Source organism: Myotis yumanensis, unplaced genomic scaffold (assembly GCF_028538775.1).
Source record: "Myotis yumanensis isolate MYYU_CA2020_CCGP unplaced genomic scaffold, mMyoYum1.0.hap1 SCAF_20, whole genome shotgun sequence".
NCBI lineage: Eukaryota > Metazoa > Chordata > Mammalia > Chiroptera > Vespertilionidae > Myotis > Myotis yumanensis.
Window position 1 is genome coordinate 1,231,479 of NW_027223771.1, and position 25,942 is coordinate 1,257,420.

The 25,942-nt window shown below is 47.2% G+C and overlaps 1 protein-coding gene across 1 annotated transcript in view; it reads left to right on the plus strand.

Moving 5' to 3' along the window:
• Positions 1-25,731, plus strand: part of IQGAP1 (IQ motif containing GTPase activating protein 1) — a 101,356-nt gene extending 75,625 nt beyond the window's left edge. The window contains exons 24-38 of the mRNA XM_070400530.1: positions 533-688; positions 952-1,115; positions 2,072-2,296; positions 3,152-3,292; positions 3,384-3,468; positions 4,754-4,986; positions 6,021-6,153; positions 8,255-8,357; positions 9,530-9,665; positions 10,050-10,137; positions 13,241-13,453; positions 14,079-14,245; positions 16,946-17,068; positions 20,025-20,133; positions 23,388-25,731. Coding sequence (XP_070256631.1) covers positions 533-688; positions 952-1,115; positions 2,072-2,296; positions 3,152-3,292; positions 3,384-3,468; positions 4,754-4,986; positions 6,021-6,153; positions 8,255-8,357; positions 9,530-9,665; positions 10,050-10,137; positions 13,241-13,453; positions 14,079-14,245; positions 16,946-17,068; positions 20,025-20,133; positions 23,388-23,501 — 2,190 coding nt within the window. The 3' untranslated portion in view covers positions 23,502-25,731. The remainder of the gene's footprint in view (positions 1-532; positions 689-951; positions 1,116-2,071; positions 2,297-3,151; positions 3,293-3,383; positions 3,469-4,753; positions 4,987-6,020; positions 6,154-8,254; positions 8,358-9,529; positions 9,666-10,049; positions 10,138-13,240; positions 13,454-14,078; positions 14,246-16,945; positions 17,069-20,024; positions 20,134-23,387) is intronic.
• Positions 25,732-25,942: the final 211 nt, after the last annotated feature.

A 25,942-nucleotide genomic window follows, 5' to 3' on the forward strand; every position in this document is an offset into this window, starting at 1 on the left:
ATGAGAGAGAAACATCGATCAGCTGCCTCCTGCACACTCCCTACTGGGGATGTGCCCGCAACCAAGGTACATGCCCTTGGCCGGAATCGAACCCGGGACCCTTGAGTCCACAGGCCGACGCTCTATCCACTGAGCCAAACCGGTTAGGGCGTAAATGTTATTTTTAATGGCAGTGTTATAACTAATTAGAAGATACACTACAATTTACCTCTTTTTCCCCCCCAACTATTTGACAAGTTTTTATTATTACAGATAACATTGCAGGGAACGTCTTGATGTATATGTAGCTTTTATCGTATTTAAGGCTTTGTCTTCCAGGTAGATTCCTAGGAGTTGGCTTCCTGAGTCAGTGGACGTTTTTATGGATCAGGTTCTTTATAGGAAGATGAGAGTAGGACTGTATTTGACTGATGTATTGTAAACAGGATACTCCATCTGACTTGGAAGGGATCCGCCAGTGCCGTGAAAGACCCACAATGCCCAGCTTGGTCTCTGAAAGCTTTTTGATTTATGTGTTGGTTTGTGTTTACAGGATGTGGTTTCCCACAGTAAAAAACTTACCAAAAAAAATAAGGAACAGTTGTCTGATATGATGATGCTAAATAAACAGAAGGGAGGTCTCAAGGCTTTGAGCAAGGAGAAGAGAGAGAAATTGGAAGCTTATCAGCACCTGTTTTATCTATTGCAGGTGAGTGGCTCCTGGAAGTGGCACTGGAAAATGTAGCTAATTTTCTTTTCATAGGATAACCTTACCCATAGATCTCTGTGGAACTAGTTCTGATTTCCACTGAGGGGTGAGCAAAGAGCTGTCTTAGCTTTCTTTTTTTTCTTTACATTTTCTTTATTTCTTTCCTGATATACATTCTGATCCTTTGAGTTTATAAAACCTTGGATTTTTTGCCAGCCTTTACATTATCTGGAAGTGACTTAAATCCCTTGGCTTCATTGCAGACCAACCCCACCTATCTGGCCAAGCTGATTTTCCAGATGCCCCAGAACAAGTCCACCAAGTTCATGGACTCGGTGATCTTTACCCTCTACAACTACGCCTCCAACCAGCGGGAGGAGTACCTGCTGCTGCGGCTCTTCAAGACGGCGCTCCAGGAGGAGATCAAGTACGGAGGCCGCCCCCATATGCCCCCTTCCCCCCGCCCCCCCAACCGGAGGCTCAAGGCTGGATATTCAGGCTGCCTGCATCGTACGCTTCATGCTCTCAGCCAAGGCTGTGATTTGTGTGAACTACTCGAAAGAAGGATCTACTTGTTAAATTACTAATATAAAGTGTTGTTGCAGCCCTAGCTGGTGTGACTCAGTGGATAGAGTCACACCAGCCTGCAGACTGAAGGGTCCAGGGTTTGATTCCGGTCAGGGGTACATGCCTGGGTTGCGGGCTCAGTCTCCAGTGGGGAGCCTGTGGGAGGCAGCCGATCAATGACTCTCTCTTATTGTTGATGTTTCTATCTCTCTCTCCCTTTCCCTGAAATCAATAAAAAAATATTTAAAAAAAAAAGTTGTTGCAGATTCTAGGGAGGTGATAAAGTAATAAATTTGCTAAATTAATTTTAGGAACATTTCTATATTAAAATATAATTTTTTTTAAAGACTGACCTTTAATATTTTTTATTTTATTACTATTTTTAAAATACTTTTATTGATTTCAGAGAGGACGAGAGAGGGAGAGAGAGATAGAAACATCAATGATGAGATAGAATCATGGATTGGCTGCCTCCTGCACGCCCCCTACTGGGGACTGAGCCCGAAACCCGGGCATGTGCCCTGTCCGGGAATCAAACCCGGGACCCTTTAGTCCACAGGCCGATGTTCCTTAAAATATAATTTTTAAGAAGCTGATCCAAACACCAAGATTCCACATTTCTATCTAATGAAGGACCCGGTTACGCTCCCATGATGGTGTTCGCAGCAGCAGAAAGGTGTTCTGTGTTTAGACAAGTGTTAGTAGAGAAATAACAAGTACCCGCTTCTTTCCAATTATGTGTGTCCAGGAGATGGGATCGTTAAGCTCATAGATTCTGTGTAGTTTAAACTGAGTTTGTTTCTGATGTTTTCATAGGTCAAAAGTGGACCAGATTCAAGAGATCGTGACAGGAAACCCTACCGTTATTAAGATGGTTGTCAGTTTCAACCGTGGCGCTCGGGGTCAGAACGCCCTGCGGCAGATCTTGGCCCCGGTCGTGAAGGAGATTATGGACGACAAATCCCTCAACATCAAAACCGACCCGGTGGATATCTACAAGTCGTGGGTTAATCAGATGGAGTCTCAGACAGGAGAGGCAAGGTGTGTAGCCACGACACCCTTTCCTGTCCTGTGTTTCATTCTCTCTCTCTCTCTCTCTCTAAGCAGTTGACCTTTGATTTACAAGCTAATCATTGTTCAAATAGTTTTTCCTTAGAAACCTCTTTATTAAATTGTTGGCCTGGTAACACGTTCATTTATTTAGCAGGTATTTACTGAGTTCTTACTAACGGCTCTCCCTGGCTCCCAGGAAAGTCCAGAAATCTTAGCATTATATACAGGGCCCTGCGTGACCAGGCCCTGCTTGCTTCTTCGCCCTCATCTCTCCTCTTCCTTTTCTTTGCATTTGATCTTCCTTCCTAGAAGACCCTTCTTCCTTTTTCCCCGAGCCCCTTCCTCCTGGAAGCCCTCCTGGATTCCCCCAGTTTGAGTAGAAGCCCCTCTGGGCCTGCAGCACTACGGTCAGCTTCTTACTTATAGCACAATATGTTTTGTGTTTTTTTTTTTTCTTTTTATTCTTTTTTTTTTTTTTTTTACAATATACAAAATAAATCCATTACCAGATTGTAGATACAAAATAAGTAGCCATTTACACAGCACAATATGTTTTAAATAAATGCCCATTTGTCTCTCCCACCAGGTAGTTAGAGAAGCTATCATGTCCCATACACCATTCATCCCAAGTGCCTATCATGGTGCCGGGCACATAATTCAAGGCACCCAATTCACAGTCGAAAACCCGAGTTCAGATCCCGGCCCCATCATTTACCAGGTCACTGAACACGAGCAAGTTGCCTAGTCTCTCCGGGTCTTTCTGTTCATGAAATGCGTGGCTCTGCCTCAGGCACTGCCTGGCTTCTGGTCTAACCATATTGGGGGTAATTTCTGCTTTCCCAGCAAACTCCCCTATGACGTGACTCCCGAGCAGGCTCTGGCTCACGAAGAGGTCAAGACACGTCTAGACAACTCCATCAGGAACATGCGGGCCGTGACAGACAAGTTCCTCTCTGCCATCATCAGTTCCGTGGACAAAATCCCGTGAGTGCCTTCCTTCGTGACCCCTGACAGAGCCCAGCGTGAGTGCCCTCCTGCTCCCCGGCCACTCTCACACCGTGTGTCCCTCTCACAGCTACGGGATGCGCTTCATCGCCAAAGTGCTGAAGGACTCGCTACATGAGAAGTTCCCCGATGCTGGTGAGGATGAGCTGCTGAAGGTAAGACTCGGGAAGCTGGCACAGCCCGGCCCTTCTGGTAGACCTTTGAGGAAGCAGTGATACAACGAGGCCTGACCATAGACCAGCTGTGGGCAAACTACGGCCCGCGGGCCGGATCCGGCCCGTTTGAAATGAATAAAACTAAAAAAAAAAAAAAGACCGTACCCTTTTATGTAATGATGTTTACTTTGAATTTATATTAGTTCACACAAACACTCCATCCATGCTTTTGTTCCGGCCCTCCGGTCCAGTTTAAGAACCCATTGTGGCCCTCGAGTCAAAAAGTTTGCCCACCCCTGCCATAGACCGTTAGTGAGAGCCGGAATTTCAGCAGTAGCTCGCCACAGATTGTGAGGCTTTGAACATGATTGTCAATAGTCAATGACACCTCTTTGAGTTTCTATAGCGTTCGAATGGCCCGCCTCAATTAAGTCCAGTTGGATTCTTCCTGTCTTGAGATAAATTTCTGAGTCCTATCTTTTCGCTGGAAAATAGCTCCCTCTGCTGGTGGCCAGGTGAATGGGACCAAGCACAACTTTCTGCTGAGGCTGTTGCTGGTAATGCTGACTTGCCTATGCGCCTTTCTTTCCTTCTTTTTTTTTTTAACCTGAACGCTTTTTTCTTCTCTCTCCTAGTTCTTGTGCTTTCCTACAGTGAGGCCTCGCTTCTAGGCTTTCTGTTCAGGTGAATTAATTTTGTATTTTTGAATGATGGCTCTAGGGGAAATGCTGTGACTGTCCTTGAATTCTTCTGCGGAAGAGCCGTGTGTTGAGTGACTTTAATTTCCGAGGCATGAACTTGTCTACCTGTGACGTCTCTCCCGCATGAGCACGATGTGGGTCGGACAGGTCGCTCTGTCCTGTTTAAGGATTTATTTTAACTGCCTTTGTTAGCCTCTCCGAATGAAAGTCCGCCCACATGGAAGCGAAAAGTGCGCTTGGGTGGCAGCCGTATTTGCTGCCATAATGTGAGAGTGAAGGATGCCCTGCAGCGCTCACAGACGTGAAGTCTGTCATTTCCCTCTGAATCTGTCCTTTCCGTTGTAGTGCTTTTCAGTTCTGTCTCATTTTCTTTTGCTCTGCACCCAAACAAGGGACATTGGGTCCTGTTAGGGTCAGACCTTGAGAGCAGGCGCGTGTGCATGCGTGCATGCGTGTCCGTGTGTGTAGCGTGCATTTTCCCTCACAGGACTGCGTGTTCTGGTCTCCTTTGCTTATAGAGTCCTTTGTGGCTTCCTTGGTGGAGCGGCTTGTAACACCCATCTTTCTTGGTCGTCTGTCCCCAGATCATTGGTAACCTGCTGTACTATCGATACATGAATCCAGCCATTGTTGCTCCGGATGCCTTTGACATCATCGACCTGTCGGCCGGAGGCCAGCTCACCACCGACCAGCGCCGCAACCTCGGCTCCATCGCCAAGATGCTCCAGCACGCAGCTTCCAACAAGATGTTCCTGGGAGATAACGCTCACTTAAGCATCATTAACGAGTACCTCTCCCAGTCCTACCAGAAATTCAGGTAAGGGGCAGCGGATCGGGTACTTGAAAGACTCTGCAGGTGTGTGTCTATCTCTGAAGGTAAAGACAAGACTAAAAACCACACCTTGTTTTCCCTGGGCGGCCACATTGTGGGACACGTGTTGGATGTGCTCAGAGCTCCAGGGCGTGAGGAAGAGGATTTTTGAGCTAAAACATGTGTAACTGCCCCGGCTGGTTTGGCTCAGTAGATAGAGCGTCAGCCTGTGAAGTGAAGGGTCCCGGGTTCGATTCCGGTTAAAGGCACATGCCTGGGTTGTGGGCTTGATCTCCAGTGGGGGGGCGTACAGGAGGCAGCCAATCAATGATTCTCTCTCATCATTGATGTTTCTATCTCTCTCTCCCTTCCTCTCTGAAATCAATTAAAGTATATATATTAAGAATGTGTACTGTGGAATTGTAACCAGAGGAGAGTTAGAGAATACTTTTTTTTTTAAATCACTGCACTCTTTTTCTTTTCAATTGTCTCTTCTTTAAAAAAAAAAATTTTTTTTTTTTTGGTTTCAGAGAAGAAGGGAGAGAGAGAGAGAGAGAGAGAAACATCAGTAATGAGAGAGAATCATGGATTGGCTGCCTCCTGCACGCCCCTGCTGGGGATCGAGCCCGCAACCTGGGCATGTGTCCTTGACCAGATGTGAACCCGGGACCCTGCAGTCCACAGGCTGGTGCTCTATCCACTGAGCCACGCCAGCTGGGCTGGAGAGCACTTTTAATATTTGTAAATTAAACATTCAGTTGTGAGTTCAGGGCATCGACTTAGAGTTGGTTCTCCTGGTGGCACAGGTGTTTGGTTGAGCGGTTCCTATGGGTAGAACTAAACCTGGGTGGGGAGCGAAGTGTTTAGAGCCCCCGGTCCAAGGCTGCCAGGAACAGGGAACTCGAGGCACTTTCTCCGGAATCCGCTGTCTGGACTGGCTTCCACTCGAACGCTTTGCTCCTGAGGTTTGTGGGATGTTCTCTCGCCAGCTTCTCACACATGTGTCACCTTTGGGGTCTGGCTCTTGTGTTTCTCTCCAGGAGGTTTTTCCAAACTGCTTGCGACGTCCCAGAGCTGCAGGATAAGTTTAATGTGGACGAGTACTCCGACCTCGTGACCCTCACCAAGCCCGTGATCTACATCTCCATCGGGGAAATCATCAACACCCACACGGTGAGGCTTCTCCTCTGATTACTTAATGTCGTTGCTCTGTCCTTAATTGCCTCCCCCGGCTGCTGCTTAACTCCCTCAGAAGCCAGATAGCTCCCTTCCCTTGATGGTTCTTACTGACATGGCCTCTGTCTTGCTGTTTGTTATTCTTAAAACTATTTACTACCTTTTCAAAGTGACTCCCGGGCCACCTGCAGCAGAATCAGAGTACTTATCTGCCTTATCCTACCCTATATAATAAAAGCTTAATATGCAAATAGAACAAACCGGCGGAACGACCGGTCGCTATGACGTGCACTGACCACCAGGGGCCAGATGCTCCATGCAGGAGCTGCCTCCGGTGGTCATTGCGCTCCCACAGGGGGAGTGCCGCTCAGCCAGAAGCCGGGCTCAAGGCTGGTGAGTGCAGTGGCGGTGGCGGGAGCCTCTCATGCCTCCGCTGCAGGTAGGCAGTAAGGAGTGAGGAGTCCCGGACTGCAAGAGGGATGTCTGACTGCCGGCTTAGGCCTGATATCCCCCGCGGGGTCTGGGACTGTGAGAGGGCACAGGCCGGGCAGAGGGACCTCCCCCGCACCTGACCACCCCAGTGCATGAATCTCATGTACCAGGCCTCTAGTTTGCCAATAAGATGCTAAAAATGAAGCTGCTGAGCCCAGCTGGCATGGCTCAGTAGTTGAGTGTCAACCTGTGAACCAGGAAGTCACGGTCCAATTCCCAGTCAGGGCACATGCCTGGGTTGCGGGCTCGAATCCCAGTGGGGGCATGCAGGAGGCAGCCAATCAGTGATTCTTTCTTATTGGTGTTTCTCTCTCGTGCTCTCCCTTCCTCTCTGAAATCAATAAAAATATATTTAAAAATAAAAAATGAAGTTGCTGGGCCCCCCACAGGCCTCCTGAACCAGAACCCCCATGGTGGGCCCCAGAACCTCCGTGGATTGCTGACCTGGGGACTTGATAACATACTGGTGTTCTGTTCCTTCTTTTTACCCCGGCTTTTACTTCTTTTTCCTTGTGTAATTTTTCTAACATGAATAGAATTTCGGCTTTTTCCTCTTCGTCACCTTAGAGCTACTTTCCCTTGGCTGCACCCTTTCCCCCCAAATACCTTTAATTCCTTCCTTTCTCCTTTGGTGGCATATAGAACAGGAAATGGGAAAATATATAAAATGTAAACGAAATTTCGGGCATTGTCATTTCTGAGGATATCATTTGAGATAATAATCTTAACGGCTTTGCTTGAATGCCTCCAATGACAACATTGCCAGGGTGTACTTTTCTCTGAATTAAAGGTATTGTGTACAGGAAACAGGAAGGAAACATGTGGCTGTGAGTGAGCTGAACTGGTCGTAGGGCCCGTTGATGACCTCGGGTGTTGAAGTCTGAGGGCTTCCTAGTCCTTTCTTACATGGGGAACATTTAAACCCTCCACACTCGTAAGGCTGAGCGAGTGCCAGTGTTTTCCCGCCACACATCACAAGTCCGTCCAGCAGAGGCCAAGTGTGATGCCTTTTTAAAAAAATCTTTTTATGAGCTTACTGACCATTTGCATATCCTCTTTGGAGAACTGTCTACTCAAGTTCTATTTTTTAAAAATACATTTTTACTGATTTTAGAGCACAAGGGAGAGGGGGAGAGGGACAGAAACATCAGTGATGAGAGCGAATCATGGATCGGCTGCCTCCTGCACACCCCACACTGGGGATCCAGCCCACAACCCGGGCATGTGCCCTGACCGGGAATTGAACCGTGACCTCCTGGTTCATAGGTCAATGCTCAACCACTGAGCCACCAAGGATATGGTTTTTTGTTTGTTCGTTTTGTGTTTTGGTAAATTTATCTCTGTTGTTGAAGGTATTGCAGATGTCCCCTTCTCCCCTCTTTGACTCTCTTCCCCTGCTCCTGCCCCCTCCGCAGGCCTTCCCTGCACTGCATGTGAGGCTTTATGTGTTGCTTGTTTGGGGAGGTTTGCTGAGGATTGGCTTGTCCGCCCTTTGAATGTAGGAGCTTTGTCATCTAACCTTCTTTTGTGCTGTGGGCAGTGTGGGCAGGATTGGGGCTGATGGGCCGAGTGTGTAGATTGAGTTGACCCTGTGGTGTTCGTGCAGCTCCTGCTAGATCACCAGGACGCCATTGCCCCGGAACACAATGACCCGATCCATGAGCTGCTGGATGACCTTGGCGAGGTGCCCACCATCGAGTCCCTGATAGGTAAGGTTCCGACTCCGCTGACAGAAGAGGGGACACGACAGAGGAGGGTGGTGATGGGTACCTGCACTGTTCAGGCTCTGAATCCACATTAGGGAAGAAGGTGCGTGTGATCCCTGCCTGTGAGGAGTGAGGTCCAGCGGGGGGGGGGGAGGGGGGAGGGTCCTTTTAAATGTGAAAGGTCCCAGGGCACATGCCCAGGTTGCAGGCTCGATCCGCAGGAGGGGGCGTGCAGGAGGCAGCCGATCTATGATTCTCTTTCATCATTGATGTTTCTATCTCTCTCTGCCTCTCCCTTCCTCTCTGAAATCAGTAAAAATATATTAAAAAATAAAAACAAAAAAAACTACACCTTCATTTCTTAAAAAAAAAAGTGTATCCTATATAATAAAAGGCCGATATGCAAATTGACCCAATGGCAGAAGAACCAGTCACACTGATCACCAGGGGGCAGACACTCAATGCAGGAGCCACCTGACCCCTGGTGGTCAGTGCGCTCCCTCAGGGGGAAGTGCCACTCAGCCAGAAGCCCTGAGCTGGGCTCACGGCTGGCGAGTGCAGCGGCGGTGGCAGCAGCCTCTCCCGCCTTCGCTGCAGACGGGTGGTAAGGAGCGAGGGGTCCCGAACTGCGAGAGCAATGTCTGACTGCCAGCTTAGGCCCGATCCCCGGGGGGACGGGGAGCGTTAGGGCTAGGGCAGTGATGGCGAACCTTTTGAGCTCGGCATGTCAGCATTTTGAAAAACCCTAACTTAACTCTGGTGCCTGTCACATATAGAAATTGTTTGATTTTTGCAACCATAGTAAAACAAAGACTTCTATTTTTGATATTTATTTTATATATTTAAATGCCATTTAACAAAGAAAAATCAACCAAAAAAATGAGTTCGCGCGTCACCTCTGAGACGCGTGTCATAGGTTCGCCATCACTGGGCTAGGGTTAGGGTTATAATGCGGTGTTGAAATGACTGTCAGACGTCTATGAAATGAGTTTACTATGGACCCCGCCTTTATCACCTGTTTTCTTCTATTTCTTAATCAGAGGTGGCCCTGCCCCAGGGTCATGTTGGCTTATTCAAGTATCTCCTTACACGGGCATCATCTTTTCTGGGAGTTTCTATCTCCTCTCCCATATCTCCTGTCTTTACTGATTCTTCCCACCCTCCCAAAACTTTAGGGGAAGGCGCTGGCAGTTTAAACGACCCCAATAAGGAGGCGCTGGCTAAGACGGAAGTGTCTCTCACACTGACCAACAAGTTCGACGTGCCTGGGGACGAGAACGCGGAAATGGACGCGCGGACCATCCTACTGAAGTGAGTGTCGGGAGTGGGAAGAACGCAGTCCACGGACTCCAGCGACCCCTCGGCCCCGGTGAACACGCCCACTTGCTTATACTCGAAACGGTCCCCTTGGCCTTGAAGCCAGTCATCATGGTGGTCCCTTCGCATATTACACTCATCCTAGGACGGATCTGCCTTGTTTGCCAATAAGATGCTCAAGTTTCCCTCTTGGAGACCCCAGCCTCGGCACCTGCTCTGTTAGAGTTGCCCGACTCAGTCTGGGGTCTGGAGTACCTGGTGTTAGCAGCTGCCTGGCAGGGCCTCCGGGAGGTGGTGATTGTGCCGCTGCCGCGTCGGTCCACTGAGAGGAAGTAGAACACCTGCTAATATTTAAATGTTTCCTCCATTTCCTCCCAGCACAAAGCGTTTAATTGTGGACGTCATCCGGTTCCAGCCAGGGGAGACCTTGACTGAAATCCTGGAAACACCAGCCACCAACGAACAGGTAAAACTGAGGGGTTTAACATGGACCCTAACAAGGCAAAGAGATGCTCCCGGGATGGGGGGGGGGGGGGACACAGGTAACACGAGGTGGTGACCTGGGGGTGGACAGAGGGCGGTGGCGGGTAAGGCTGGTGGAGAAGGGTGTTGGCTCCTAACGGCAGGGGCAGCTCACTGGTGCGTACATGCTGTATGTGTGTGTGGTTCACTTAACTCCAGGCAGAATCAGTGCATCTGCCCAGTAACTTACTGAGTATTAATTATACAGTTAGAATTTTGTTAGGTGCCTTATAGATAGAATAAAAGTACAGGATGTGGCTCCTGAACTCCACAAGTTCATGATCCAGCTGGGAAGATGTGAGACATATACCAGAAGTGATGAAGGAACCTTTAAACATTAACTGAAGCACTGGCTGTGAGCGCGCTAGACGTTCAGGAAAGAGACCGGCGAGGGGCAAGGCATCAGAAAGAAGTGTAGCTGGAGCCACGCTCAGGATGGATGGGATGGAGGCGAGAGGGGCGGGCAGTCCAGGCGGGGTAGCGTGGGAACGGAGGCACAAAGGGCGGGGTCATGTGGCCAGGCCTGCATCTCTGGAAGGAAGGCCTGGGCAGAGGAGAGCAGGAAGGGCTAAAACCTGAGGACAAGTTATGGACAGGAACTTGGCCCCGGAGAGAGAAGGAGTGAAGAGGCTTTGTAACCTTGGGGACGTTTGGTGCCGATTAATTTGGTACCAAATTAATCAGAGCAGATGGTGGTGAGTCATGTAGGTGTGTGAGGAGGTCCCAGGCCGGTGGTGGGGGCGGCGTGGCAGTGGGGAGGGGTGGATGAGTCACTTCATGTTTAAGGCTCCTGTTTCACGTTCTCATAAAAGGAGAGAAGTAGGTCAAGTCATTCGTTTTCAGATTTTGAACATAAGAATCCTTTCCATTAAGTGACAGTTTACTTGGAAGCACAATTTAAAAACTATATATGTCTTCTTATTGATTTTTAGAGAGAGGAAGGGAGGAGGATAGAGAGAAACATTGGTGAGAGAGGAACATCATTGATTGGCTGCCTCCTGAGTGCCCCCTACTGGGAATCGAGCCCGAAACCCAGGCATATGCCCTGACCAGGAATCAAACCAGTGACCTCTTGGTTCCTGGGTTGACGCTCAACGGCTGAGCCACACGGTCTGGCTGGAAGCCCAGTTTATAAAGCAGGAAAAACTGGAGCTACTCTGACAGCAGCAGGAATGGGGCCCGGGAGCCCCGCTTTCTGGAACCCTGTAGCACCTCTGGGAGTCCCTTCAGGGTGCCCAGAGGACTGTTTAAAAAACACCGTTTTAAATGAATTCTCTGCTGTGATTGATTACTGAAGAAATAGATGTGTGTGAGGGACAAGAAAGAGGCAAAGAGACGTCACCAATAACTGCATCCTGTTTAACCTGCAAGGAGGTTAGACGTAGGGGGAGGGGCCCCTCTTTACTGAGGACCTGACGCTGGTGGGGTGCCTTCCCCTGTGTCCCTCCATGGAATCCTTGCACTTTCCCCAGGAGGGGAGTCTGTTTATCCTCATTTTACAGATGAGGAAACTGAGAACTTGAGGGGTTAACTCACTTGCCTACGATCGATCGTCTGCCTGTAGCGGCAGAACCAGACGGGATCCAGCTGTCTGACTCCAGAGTGTGTGCTCCTTGCATTGTGTGATGCAGAGTAGCCTGGCCATCGGGGGAAAGGCAGCATGGGAAAGGGAAACGCTCCCGTTTGGGAGGGATTGTAAGCCTTCCCCACGTGAGCATCTCCGTACAAGCAGCTCAGAACCTGGCACTGGGGCCCTGGTGACAGAGATGAGGGATCCATCAGCACGGAGGTGATCACTGAAATATTGAGAGTGGACATTACAGAAAAGTGACCACCAGTCACTCGCAGGCACCAAACGCCTACTCAGGGCCAGAAGAAAATGCAGAGACGAGCGAGGTGGAAATTAGGAAAAGGATTTGGGGAATGGTGATTGGTGACGAGAGTGGCAGATGGAGAAGCCGCTTGCAGAGTTAAAGACGAAAGTGCTGAGTGAATTGAACAGCAGGTGTGGGTCCTGTGTCGGGCAGGGACATACTGGGCAAACATTGGGTGTTGACTGGGAAACCTAGAAGAGTGAAGGGAAAGCCTTTGTATTTTCAAGATCCTGGCCTTTGCAGCATGTTTAACAGCAGAGGGAAGGCCGGAGCGTGATTTAGAACCGATAAGGTGGCAAAAAGAATCAGCAAGAAGGGACTGAGCCCGGGTGTTGCCCTGGTGTAGTTACAACATTTATCGAGCTGCGTTTCAAATAACATGAGGTGGCTCCCATGTCTCCAAAGGTGATGGGGGAAAAACGAGGGATTTTGTAGCCAGTGGAGCCCAGTCTCCTAATTGTACCTAAGAGTCCAGGACAGAAGCCCTAAGAAGCCAGGTGATTAAAAGATGTAAAGCAGCCCTAGCCGGTTTGGCCCAGTTGATAGAGTGTAGGCCTGTGGACTGAAGGGTCCCGGGTTCGATTCCGGTCAAGAGCACATGCCCAGGTTGCAGGCTCGATCCCCAGTAGGGGAAGCTCAGGAGGCAGCTGATGAATGATTCTCATCATTGATGTTTCTGTCTCTCTCTCCCTCTCCCTTCCTCTCTGAAATCAATTAAAAAAGAATAAAGATTAAAAATATAATGAAAGCCCTGACTGGTTTGGCTCAGTGGATAGAGTTTTGGCCTGTGGACTGAAATGTCCCAGGTTCGATTCCGGTCAAGGGCATGTACCTTGGTTGTGGGCACATCCCCAGAAGGAGATGTGCAGGAGGCAGCTGATCGATGTTTCTCTCTCATCAATGTTGCTAACTCTCTATCTCTCTCCCGTCCTCTCTGTAAAAAATCAATAAAATTTATTTTTAAAAAAAAATAAAAATATATATAATTTTAAAAAAAGATGTAAAGCAATCTGCCTCTGCCTCGTGCAGTTTCTCTGTCAGCTGCCGGCTAGGTGTGTGTCCCCCGTCCGTCCCTCCCCCCCACCCCCCTGTTCCCAGAATGCAGCTCGAGAGCTGCGTAAATTCAGGTGTGGGACTGGTGCACTGCATTTACCGGGAACTTCTTACGGATAGGAAGCAGAGCATCAGAGGGCCATGCAGAGACGCGCGATCCGTGACGCCAAAACGCCTGACAAGATGAAAAAGTCCAAATCAGTCAAGGAAGACAGCAACCTCAGCCTGCAGGAGAAGAAGGACAAGATCCAGGCGGGCTTGAAGAAGCTCACGGAGCTGGGGACCGTGAACCCGAAGAACCGGTACCAGGAGCTGATCAACGACATCGCCAGGGTACTGCACGGGGGCGGCGGGGCCTGGCCATGCCTCACGCTCTCCCAGAGGCTTCTAAAGAGCCAGTCGCTGTTCAGATGACAGCGTATCTCCAGGTCATGGGCACACCAGCATCCTCTCGCCTGAAGAATCCTTTCTGATTCTTCTAACACGAGGACCTGGCCCGCCCTTTGATAACTTATTTCAGAGCCTAAATTAACAGGAAGAAGACGGAGCTAGAGCGTCCCAGGTCTCAATTTGTCTTTGACCCCTTTGGAAGTTTCCAGATCTTTCTACTGATTTCTGTGAAACCTAAATTGACATTGAGTTGATCATCAACTCCTTATCTTTTTCTCCTTCTTCTGACAACATATTTAAAAGGCTTAAACCAGCTTTGCATGTAAATTCTAAGAACGTGGAAGTCCATAAAAGTAACGCATTTCCCCACCTTTAGAAAATACAAATTGGGGGGAAATGGATGCGATCTGAGTTTCTTTGTTGATTATTGAACATGAATTGCGGGCGGCCCGTTAAGAATGGGTGGTCACTCGAGGCACAGTGAAGGACGGCTGGGTTCTGCCGTGAGTGATCCCAGGGGCACGGGATATCCGACATTGCTCTCCTCATTTTCACACTTGCGTCCCAGGATATCTGGAATCAGCGGAGATACCGGCAGAGGAGGAAGGCCGAGCTGGTGAAACTGCAGCAAACGTACGCTGCTCTGAACTCCAAGGCCACGTTCTACGGAGAGCAGGTGGATTACTACAAAAGCTACATCAAAACCTGCCTGGACAACCTGGCCAGCAGGGGCAAGTGAGTGTGTCTTTTAAAGATTTATCCATGTCGGCGAGGGGGTGGAGGGGGTGGAGGGCGGGGCGGAGCCATAGAGGCAACTAAAGTGACATGGGGATTTTTTATTTTTATTTTTTTAATCCTCACCTGAGGACATTTTCCCATTGATTTTTTAGAGAGAGCGGGAGGGAGGGGGAGAGACGGAGAGAGAGTTCCATCGATGTGAGAGAGACACATCGATTGGTTGCCTCCCACACAGACCCTGATCGGGGCCGGGGATTAAGCCTACAACCGAGGTACGTGCCCCTTGACCAGATTCGAAGCCAGGACCCTTCAGTCTGTAGTCCGACGCTCCACCCCTGAGCCAAACCAGCTAGGGCTGGGGATTTTTTAACTTAGAACACACTGGACCTCTTTATTGCATTCGTTCTTTATTTTGCTTCTGATCTTCTAATCATCTGTGTAAATTCCTAGTCCCATTTGCCATTATACGATGCAGACAAGCACTGTGTGGGGTACTTATTTCTAAGCATCTCTTGCTCCACAATGGCTTCCTGGCCCCAGAAATTAAAGAATCAGGACGGAGATTATCTCGTGGTCCCACACCCTATCTGTGCCCCAAGATCGCCTAAGGAATATTAAACATGGCGGTTCCGGCCGAAACCGGTTTGGCTCAGTGGATAGAGCGTCGGCCTGCGGACTGAAGGGTCCCGGGTTCAATTCCGGTCAAGGGCATGTACCTGGGTTGCCAGCACATCCCCAGTGGGGGGGCATGCAGGAGGCGGCTGATCGATGTTTCTAACTCTCTATCTCTCTCCCTTCCTCTCTGTAAAAAATCAATAAAATATATTTAAAAAAAAAATAAACATGGCGGTTCCTCAGCCTCACCCTCTAGCTCCTGGGGACGGGGCCCCAGCCTTGACTTTCCTGGCTGCTGAGGAGGGTGTGATGCACCAGCCGGAACCGCCAGCCTGACCCTCTGTGGGGAGGGAAACTCAAAACCCAGAGAGGCGCGCTGATCAGTGTAGGTCCTACTTGTAGGTTAGTTTCTCTTTTGCTCCTAACTTTTCATTTTAAGAATTTTCAAACTTCAGAAAAGGTGAATGAATAGAACAGTAAAGACCCGCAGACCCTTCGCCGAGATTCTTCTGTTTTCATTCTGCCGTATCAGCTTCCTCTCTCAGACACCAGGTCCAGCTCGCCCAGCCGGCGGGGCTGGCGCCCGTGTCCTTCTGACACGCCCCATCGTTCTTGAGAACTTCCTGACTTTACAGCACAAGGTGTTTCTGGTTCAACTTGTACTTCCCCTCCCCAGGCTGGGAACTAGCTTTTTCTCCCAACATCCCTGGCTCCCTTTAATGAAGAATGGAATTTAGAGACCAATATTTAGGGACTAAGTGTGTGCATTGCCACAGAGTTGTCATTGCTTCTAGGTCCACTAAGACAGCCAGGTTCTCATTTCCTTTTTCATGGCTGTATAGTATTCCATTGTGTAGGTAGCTATAACCACTGGCTCAATCAATTCTCCATTGGTGGGCATTTACGTTCTTTCCAGTTATTTATTTTTTAAAATTCTGCAACAAATAACCTCTTACACACATATCATTTTGCAAATGTGAGCATATTTTTTAAAAATGTATTTTTATTGATTTCAGAGAGGAAGGGAGAGGGAGAGATTGAAACATCCATGATGAGAGAGAATCATTGATCTACTGGCTGCCTCCTGCACGCCCCCTACTGGGAATTGAGTCCGAAATCTGGACATGTGACCTGACTGGAATCAAACCTGGAACCCTTCAGTCTGCAGGCCAGTGCTCTATCCACTGAGCCAAACCGGCCAAGGCATATTTTTAAAGATAAATTCCTAGAAGTGGAATTACTGGGTCAAAAGTTTTGTCCAGTTGCAATTTTGATAGATATTTCAGTTTCCTTCCAGAGGGATTATTTCTTACACTCCTGCCAGCATTTCTGCCCCATTTCCTGAGACACCCCTCACCGCCTTTGGAGTCCCAAATCCCTGATTTTCATTTGTCTCTATTTTTTCTTTGCTTATTTTTCTGATCACTTCTGGCCTCAATTATCCCAGTAACTTCTTTTTTCTTTAAATATACATTTTATTGATTTCAAAGAGGAAGGGAGAGGGAGAGAGAGAGAGAAACATCAATGATGAGAGAGAATCATTGATTGGCTGCCTCCTGCACGGCCCCTACTGGGGATCGAGCCCTCAACCTGGGCATGTGCCCTTGACCAGAATCAAACCTGGGACCCTTTAGTCCGCAGGCCGATGCTCTATCCACTGAGCCAAACCGGTGAGGGCCAGGCTTAAACTCTTTTAAAAAGTACTTATTCTGAGATGTTTCTGTTTCTCCCCTGCACAGCCGAGGGGTGTAGACAGTGACTCCCCTGGGGTCTGTATGTTTCCCAAGCTGGCATTAGAAGCCCCCACACTTCCTGGTCGGTGCTCATAGAAAGATTAAGACACTGTCAGGTTCATGGTGTGTTCTCAAGTGTAATTTAAATTAAAGACAAAATCAACTTAGTACTCTTCCCCCTGTTTTGTAATGATATTGCTTAGGCTAATCCTAACATTTATTTGCCATTTTAGAGTTGATGTTATGTCCCCTTGTGGATGGGAAGTTCGTTTTCTGATCCCATATTTTCGAATTACCGACAGAATCAAAGTAAATAGTTATAGAAAGTGACGTGATGGCATCTTTACAGGGTCTCCAAGAAGCCGAGGGAAATGAAAGGAAAGAAAAGCAAAAAGATTTCTCTGAAATACACGGCGGCACGATTACATGAAAAGGGGGTTCTTCTGGAAATCGAGGACCTGCAAGTGAATCAGTAAGTATTTGCTTTTTAACTTCATTTCGTACATTGATTTTTTAAATTTATGCATTTACTTGTTTTTAATTTATGCATTCACATCTTTATATTACTGCCTTTACTTCTCTTCGCGGGATGATCATTTTTATATTTTTCTATCTGTTTTTATGTATTTATGTGTAGAATTAGACCTAATACTCAGAATTAATTGTCTCTTATCAGCAGGAAGTATTTCTTTTCCTTGTTTGTGGAACATTTGTTTCGGGACATTTTCACACCTGCTGTGTGGATCCCATTTTAATTTTTCCTCTTTAAAACAGGAAGCCATTTCTTTCATTTCTTCTGTTTCTAAACAAAGACAACTTGTAAAACTGAGTCTCTGGCCCTGTTCCCCTCTCACATCGATGTTTCTCTCTCCCTCTCTCCTTTCCCTCTCTCTCTAAAAAAAAAACACCAATAAAAATATTTAAAAACAAACAACAATAAGAAAAAAAACCCTGAGACTCTGAACCCATTAAATAATTTATTCCTATTTCTAAGCCCCGGGCAGCCACCATTCTGCTTTTCTGTCTTATTTTTTCTTTTTTTGGTGAGTGACTTATTTCATTTACCATGCTGTCCTCACAGGTCATCCATGCTGTAACATGTGACATTTCCTTCCTCTTTAAGGCTGACTAACACTCCATTGTATATATAAACCACATTCTGTTTATTCATTCATCCATCGATGGCTGTTCGGGTTGTTCCCACCCCTCGGCTATTGTGAATAATGCTGTCGTGAACATGAAGGTGGAAATGCCTCTTTGAGATCCTGCTTCCAATTCTTTCGGATGTATACACAGAAGTGGGATTGCTAGATCATTAGATAGTTATATTGTTGGTTAGTTCTTTGAGGAACTGACATACTGTTTTTCGTATTAGTTGAAAAAATTTTTAACTTTTTTATATGTTGCCAAAATATTTTTCACTTGTGTATGAAAGTGCTCACTTATCTCACTACTTCCTTTCCATCAATGAATACTAAAATCATCTTTGCTATTTTTGAGCTTAGTAGTTTAAAAAAAGAATCTCATTTAAGAATTTTGCATTTCTTTGAATTCTGGTTGATTGTGTGTGTGTTTAAAACGTGGCTTATTGTCTGGATTCTCTCTGGTCATTGTTTCAATTGGGGATCTTGGTCTTTTGGGAGCCTTTTTTGGTTGGGTACTTTATGCATTTTTCGTTTCATAATGTTTATCAGCTCTTCTCTTTTTTATTTTTATTTTTATATATTTTTTTAATTTTGTTTTATTGCTTAACGTATTACAAAGAGTATTACATATGTCTCCTTTTTTTCCCCCCCTTGACATTACCCTGGCCTCCCTTACCCCCAGTGTCTTGTGTCCATTGGTTATGCTTATATGCATGCATACAAGTCCTTCATTTCTTCATCATTTCCCATGACTGTTTAAGTGCCTACCATTATTTGCCTCTCTTACTTCTTTTTAATTTGCTACTATGGGCCTAGAAACCAGATAACAAAAGAAATCAGTTAAAATAAAATTGTCACCTAAAATAAATACCTTTAAGGAATGACCTGCGAGGCTCTCCTTTTGAGCAAAATGCATGTGTTTTAGGGCCTGAATTTTGTGACCTCTCTTAGCCTCTCAGTGCCTCTTGTTTTGTTTTGTTTTGTTTTTTTAAAGATGTTTTCAATGCCTTAGTATTTCTTAAATAAATTTTTTATTGATTTCAGAGAGGAAAGGAGACAGGGAGAGAGATAGAAACATCAATGATGAGAGAGATTCATTGATTGGCTGCCTCCTGCATGCCCCACACTGGGGATCGAGCCCACAACCTGGGCATGTGCCCTTGACCCGAATCAAACCCGGGACCCTTCAGTCCGAAAGCCGACTCTCTATCCACTGAGCCACACCGGCCAGGGCTCAGTGCCTCCTTTGCGTCTTTCATGGTCTCAGCTCTGTTCACAATACAGTAGGTCCTCTGGTTATGCCGGAGATCCGTTCCTACGGCATGACGTAACATGGTTTTCGCCGTTAAGTCGGAACCCACCTACATAAGCACCTACATCACTCACATGGAACACATACACAGCATCATGAAGTGAAACAGTAAAAAAAATTTAAAAGAAAGATAACAATTCCTGACCTTTACTTGTGGTAAATAAATGATAAAAAAAAAAAGCACATACGTACATATGTCGAAATGACGGAACTTTTTTTTTTTTTTATAAATAAATGGGAGATGGTGACGTAACCATCAAACCCACGACCCTTCAATCCGCAGGCCGATGCTCAATCCACTGAGCCAAACCGGCCAGGGTGCGTCTTCCAGTCTTCCAACATGTGTGCGTTCTAACATCCTCTCCTTCCAGCCCAACTTGCTCTTTTTTTTTTTTTTAATATATTTTATTGATATTTTACAGAGAGGAAGGGAGAGGGATAGAGAGTTAGAAACATCAATGAGAGAGAAGCATCGATCAGCTGCCCCCTGCACACCCCCCACTGGGGACGTGCCCACAACCAAGGTACATGCCCTTGACCGGAATCAAACCCCGGACCCTTGAGTCCGCAGGCCGATGCTCTGTCCACTGAGCCAAACTGGTCAGGGCCCAACTTGCTCTTGATCCTCCTTTTATCCAGGTTTCGGCAGTGGCCACATGGCAGGCCACGTGCATTCCTCTGACGTCATCCCTTCAGAGGCCATTGTCGGCATTCCTCAGTGGCTCCTTTTTCAGTAGAAAGCGAGAGAGCTGGGGAGGGAGGGGGGGTTGGAGAGGTCAAGGAGGGGAGTGCCACTTTTCTCTCCAAATCCAAAGCCTTCCCACGCGGCTTCACCTGCAGACGTCCTGGGACCCTTACCTGTACCCCTTTGTCACTCTGGAAGTCACTGTTCATCTCCTCCTTTGCCTTTCACAGGATATTTTAATATGAGAACATAAAAATCACACCCTTCTGATGTTATGTTTCAACAGGTTTAAAAATGTTATCTTTGAAATCGCTCCAACAGAAGAAGTGGGAGACTTTGAAGTGAAGGCCAAGTTCATGGGAGTTCAGATGGAGACGTTCATGTTACATTACCAGGTGGGTGTGCACCAGGTGGGACTGGAAGCGCCGCGGCTGGGGTGGTCGTGTCCTCGTCCGGGGCGGAGACTTGGTAGACAGGAGGCCCACGTGGAGAAGGCGGTCCGGGCGTGGTGGTGAGCTGGGCTCGCACTGCGGGGAGAGGCGCTGAGTCTGGTTTCTGTGTGATGTGGCCCGTACGCCCTGGGATGTGGGATCCTTAGAAAGACGTTCCCTGAAGCTCCCATTCGTGTTGCCACTCAATGGAGCCGACCCCTTGGACTCGAGCAAAATGCTTAAGTTAAGTGTAAGTCTTGACAGTACAAGCTTGTAAGCCTACTTACAGGAGCTCGATATCCTATTTTATTTTTATTTTTTTAATTTAATTTTTTATATCCTCTTTTAAAGATTTTGATTTGGTAAAGGTGCTTAAAGGCATATTTCTAACAAGATGTACGTAAATTGCATCTTTGTAAATGGAATCCTTTTTTAAAAATTTTTATTCCTCACCTGAGGATATTTTTCCATTGATTTTTTAGAGAGAGGGAAAGACGGAGAGAAACATCGATGTGAGAGAAACACATTGATCAGTTGCCTCCTGCATATGCCCCTGGGCAGGGAGGAACCTGCAGCCGAGGTGCGTGCCCTTGACCGGAATCGAACCTGGGACCCTTTGGTTCGCAGTCCGACGCTCTATCCACTGAGCCAAACTGACTAGGGCCAGAACCCCATTTTAATTTCAAAAAGAATGCTGCAGTGAATTGTTTTATAGCTTAATTATTCCTAATTTTAATTCGGTAATAACTGTAAGTTTTATGCCTTAAAAAACATCGGCATTGGGAGGATTCCCGGGAACAGCAAAGGGCAGCGTCGTTTCCCATCGGATTCCTCGCGCTGCCTCCCTGCTGCCGGTCTTCCTCTCTGAACGTGCCTCTGGGCTTTGCACGGGCTGTTCTCCCTTGGCTGGGAGCTGTCCCTTCTCTCCTGCTCTCCTTCCATCGTTTATGGTGGGGCCACCCCCAAAGCCTCCGGTCAGCAGAGCCACAGGTGGTTTCCCATCTGCTCCACAGGCTTCATTTGTATGTTTGTTTGTTTACTTACTTTTTCAATGCCATTTTTTTTTTTTAAATCCTCACCCCAGGATATTTTTTCATTGGTTTTTAGAGAGAGTGGGAGAGGGAAAGACAGAGAGAAATATCGATGTGAGAGAAACACATCGATGGGTTGCCTCCTGCACACGCCCCGACCAGGGCCCGGGCCGGGGAGGAGCCTGCAAATAAGGTACATGCCCTTGTCCAGAATCGAACCCAGGATCCCTTGGTCCACAGGCTGATGCTCTATCCACTGAGCCAAACCAGCTAGGGCTATTTGTTTTTTAAATATGTGTTTATAGATTTTTTTTTTTGAGAGAGAGAGAGGAAAGGAGAGGGATAGAGAGAGAGAAACATCGATGATAGAGAAACATCCGTGATCAGTTACCTCCTGCACGCCCCCTACTGGGGATTGAGCCAGTAACCCGGGCATGTGCCCTGATCAGGAATTAAACCGAGACCTCCAGGTTCCTGGGTCGACCCTCAACCATTGAGCCACACGGGCCGGGCTGCTCCACAGCCTTTAGAGCAGCCTCTGGCACTGTAGGGGCTGACTTATTTTCCTCTCACCCCCAAACCGTGAACCTTAGGAACACGCAGTATTTCTTTGTTTCCTTCTCAATGACTTGTAGACCCTCAAAACATGTTGGCTGAAGAAATGTGAAGCGGTTTTGTGATGCACGTAGCTAACTCAGTACTTCCACAAACAGATCCTGTCCTTCCCTCACTTTCCCCAGATTCTTCTAGGCTGGCCAGTCTGCCTCAGGTAGTGCATCCCTCCATGTACAAATGCATGAACGATGGAATGACTGCCGACGCGAGGTTGTGTGTTAGGTGCAGGTGATGCACCAGGGCCCTGGCCTTCATGAGGCTGCTAGGATTTTTCAAAAAAATGAACTGGTTGCCCGATCTGGTTTGGCTCAGTGAATAGAGCATCAGCCTGCGGACTGAAGGGTCCCAGGTTTGATTCTGGTCAAGGGCACATGCCCAGGTTGTGGGCTTGATCCCCAGTAGGGGGTGTGCAGGAGGCAGCCGATCCATGATTCTCTCTTATTGATGTTTCTCTCTCTCTCCCTCTCCCTTCCGCTCTGAAATCAATAAAATAGCATTTTTTTAAAAATGAACTGGTTGAACTTTAGGGGTCCTTTCGAGCCCTTTGACTCTTCGAAAGTTGAGGGGTGAGACCAATCAGATTTCCTAAGTCTGTTCTGGACAGTGGAGGGCAGTGGGAAAAGCAGGGGCTCCGGGTCAGGTCCAGCTTCAGCGTCCAGCTCCGGGCTCTTGATCAGGTCATTCACTGGTTCTGAGCCTCATCTTTAAACTTGGGGTTTTTGTCAGACTTAAAAAGACACTACATCACGTGCTTATACAAGGTCGATCATGTGGTAGACACCTGGTAAACATTTATTTATTATTATTTTTAATAATTCTTTATTGTTGAATGTATTACACAGTCCCCTTTCCCTTCCATTCACCCCCCTGTAGCCTGCCCCTGCCCCAGGCCCTTACCGCTCCATTGTCCGTGTCCACGGGCCATGCATCTATGCATACAAGGTCCTTGGTTGATCACCTCCCAGCCACCCACCTCCCCCGCCTTCCCTCCGAGATTCCGCCCTCTGATCCACGCTTCCATGTCTCTGGATCCACTCCGTTTGACACCTGATAAGCATTTAGTCCTCTCTTTTTCCCTGGCCTTCACAATATATAAGCTCTTTCTTGTGAAACAGACATGAAGACTCTAGTAGCCACTGTAGCGACATTGCGGGCCTGGTCCTGTGTCAGTGGTCAGTGTATTTCACCAGGGATGGGCATGACTTCACCTTCTCCGGGGTGACCTTCACTCAGCCAAACCGGAGACCCGTGATGGTGAAATGTAAAGCTTGAACGTGTGTGACAGCTGAACATGATGCTTTTTCTTTGCGGGTTTCGTGTATTTTGATACGAGCCACCTGCCTTCTTCACTCCAGACGTACCAGGGAACTGGGCTGACCAGCCTGTGCTTTCCCCGAGCTCCCAGGGTGGCTGTGCTGTGGGCGGGAACGAGGGTGGGAACGGGTTTCCCAGCCCGTTTCACCCCGGCACACGAGGAATGCTTCGTTCCTTCCGGGTCCCTTTCCACGCCGCGTCCTTTCTTTTCTCATCCCACGAACCTGATTAACGGTCAGGACGTTTCTTTCTGCACAGGACCTGCTGCAGCTACAATATGAAGGCGTCGCCGTCATGAAGCTATTTGACAGAGCCAAAGTGAACGTCAACCTCCTGATCTTCCTGCTCAACAAGAAGTTCTACGGGAAGTAACGGGTCCTGCGCTGCCAGCCCAGAAGGAAGGAGGAAAGAAGCAAAGGGCCAGCCCACAGCACGCCTGCGCCCGCTACACTCCCGGGGCCACCTCCTGCCTCCCGCTCTGGCTGGACACGGCAGCCCTGGTTTTCATAGTGAAATTTCAGGCTTAGTCTGACCCTCCTTGTTCCTTCATTTCCTTCTGTCGCTCACGAAAGATTGGGAACTTTGCTTAAAATCTCCGTGTGGTTTCGGCCTTTGAGGTTGCATGACTCTATGGTAAGCTTTGGTGTTTGTCTCATTTGCAATATTAATGGTGGGATTTGAAATCTTGTGATTTAAAGGGAGAGCTTCGTAGCCTCAGTGACATACACACACATAAGACACACAGTGAAAAGGCCCGGCTATGTGTCCTATGAGGTTGTCCTTTACAAGCGAAGTTCCTTTATGTTTTTGTCCTGTCCGTGAAGTTGAAGGACACGGGAGGCTGTTGGTCTCCTCCATTCTGTTTCCCATTATGGGCTGGAAATCATTAATAGGAGTCACTGTCTGTGTTCAAAGCAAGCATTTCCAGAAAAGGGAGATTAAAAAAAAAAAAAAAAAAAAGGAAAGGAAAGAGAGATCATGCTTTTAAGTTTCGCCATTAAAATAAATTTTGACAGTTCTGTTAGGGTAACTCTCTTGTCAGTGGGTGGGAGAGTCCCACTGAGAAAGTGCAGCTATTTAGGTAAATTTAGGATGTTCTGGGCGTCCCTCCTGGGTGAGGCGCCTGCAGATTTGATGAGATTCGGGACGACCGTCCCCTCGGTGCCTATGGCAGATGGAGGGGTTAGCCGGCATAGGATGTAATTTTTTCAAGACCGTTTTATATCTTCAGAGTACTTTATTAAAGTGTAGGCTTATTTCTTAAAATGTGGGTCACAGCAATTTTAAAGTTTTATATAATGCTTGAAAGTCTTTAGAATACTATACAGAAATGTGTTTGTTTTTTAATTGGCTTATCTGTATATCTGAACTCTTAAAGCTTTCTTAGAGCTAAAACACTAGGATCTTTTTACCTGCAGGGTTGCAGAGAGATCGCCCTGTTTTAAATAGACTGAAAAATAATAATAATAAAAAGCCAGCCAGCGATATCACACTTGATATTCCAGTCTCCTTTTTCCCACTGCTTTCTCTTTCCTCTTGCTGCCCACACTGCTTTTATTTTCTGAACTCTGGTTTTCTGGATTTAGTAAAAATTCAATTCTGAACATTGAATTTTTAGGAAGTTTTTATTAGATAAAAAGCTATATACTTTTTTTTTAAAGAAAATTTGTTTATCCAGGAAAATACATTAAATCATGCTACTGAGCCTCCATTTTCGCTGATGTTTCGGTTCAGTCTTCTTTCATCATGACATAAACCTTAATAAAATAAACTAACATTTAAAAATCTAGCCAATGTATATTTAAAACCAATAAACAGTTTTGTTAATAACGATTTATGTGACGTGTCCCCATTGCAGATGTAAGTATCGGAGCCGTGTTTTTTTGTAATCGACTGTTTACTGGGTCAGGTCCCTGCCAGCACATGTAAACTGTGTGAGCCTTTACACCCTCCAGGCAGCCCACAGGCAGGCGGGAGGGACGGGGGAAGGAGATTCCACTACCTTGACCTTGTTTTTGTTGTATTTTGCAAGATAATCATTTAGTAAACATTGTCCTCCGTTTAAAAGAAGATGCTGTTAAACTAGTAGCATCGCCTCGAAAACTGGGACCAACCAAAGTGTCAACCCGTTTGCCTCCAAAGAGGCTACTCCTCCCAAACGCTTGTCAGGCCCGGAGGCCACATCCGTGACGGACACGGAGACACGGAGACACGGAGCCAGGCTTGCGACTCCGGTAAGGTTGCATGGCTTCGCAATTATTTGTAAGGATTATATTCCCTGGATGCAACTTTCAATGCGAAATTGCACAAAAGGCACCTCAAGCATTTTGATGGGAGCTATATATAGAGTTATGGTTTTAGTAGCATTGAAAAGGCCCGGACCAACCCAAGTGACACGAAGCCATGCAGCTCTTATTACCTTTCTCTCTTAGCTCTGCAGTCTCTGTCAGGTCTCTCTCCTCCTCTGACCTTCTCTCCCACCAGCCATCATGACATTTACCGTGGATTTACTTCCTCCCAAGAATGTGGACTGCCCAGCAGATCGGGGCAGTGCACAATTGCCTTTGTATCTCTTTGTATGAAATAAAAGGTCATTTGTTCATGTTTGTGTTTATTTTTCTCAGTTTCATTGTTAGCAGCTCCTGCTAAACAGAGTGTTGATTAGAGTGAGACTTAATCATGGAAAACAACCCTTTAGAGTCTTTTGAAGGAGCAAACACAAGTCAGCTACCAAAGAGATTTTTTTAAAATATGTTTTTATTGATTTCAGAGAAGACGGGAGAGGGAGAAATAGAAACATCAGTGAAGAGAGA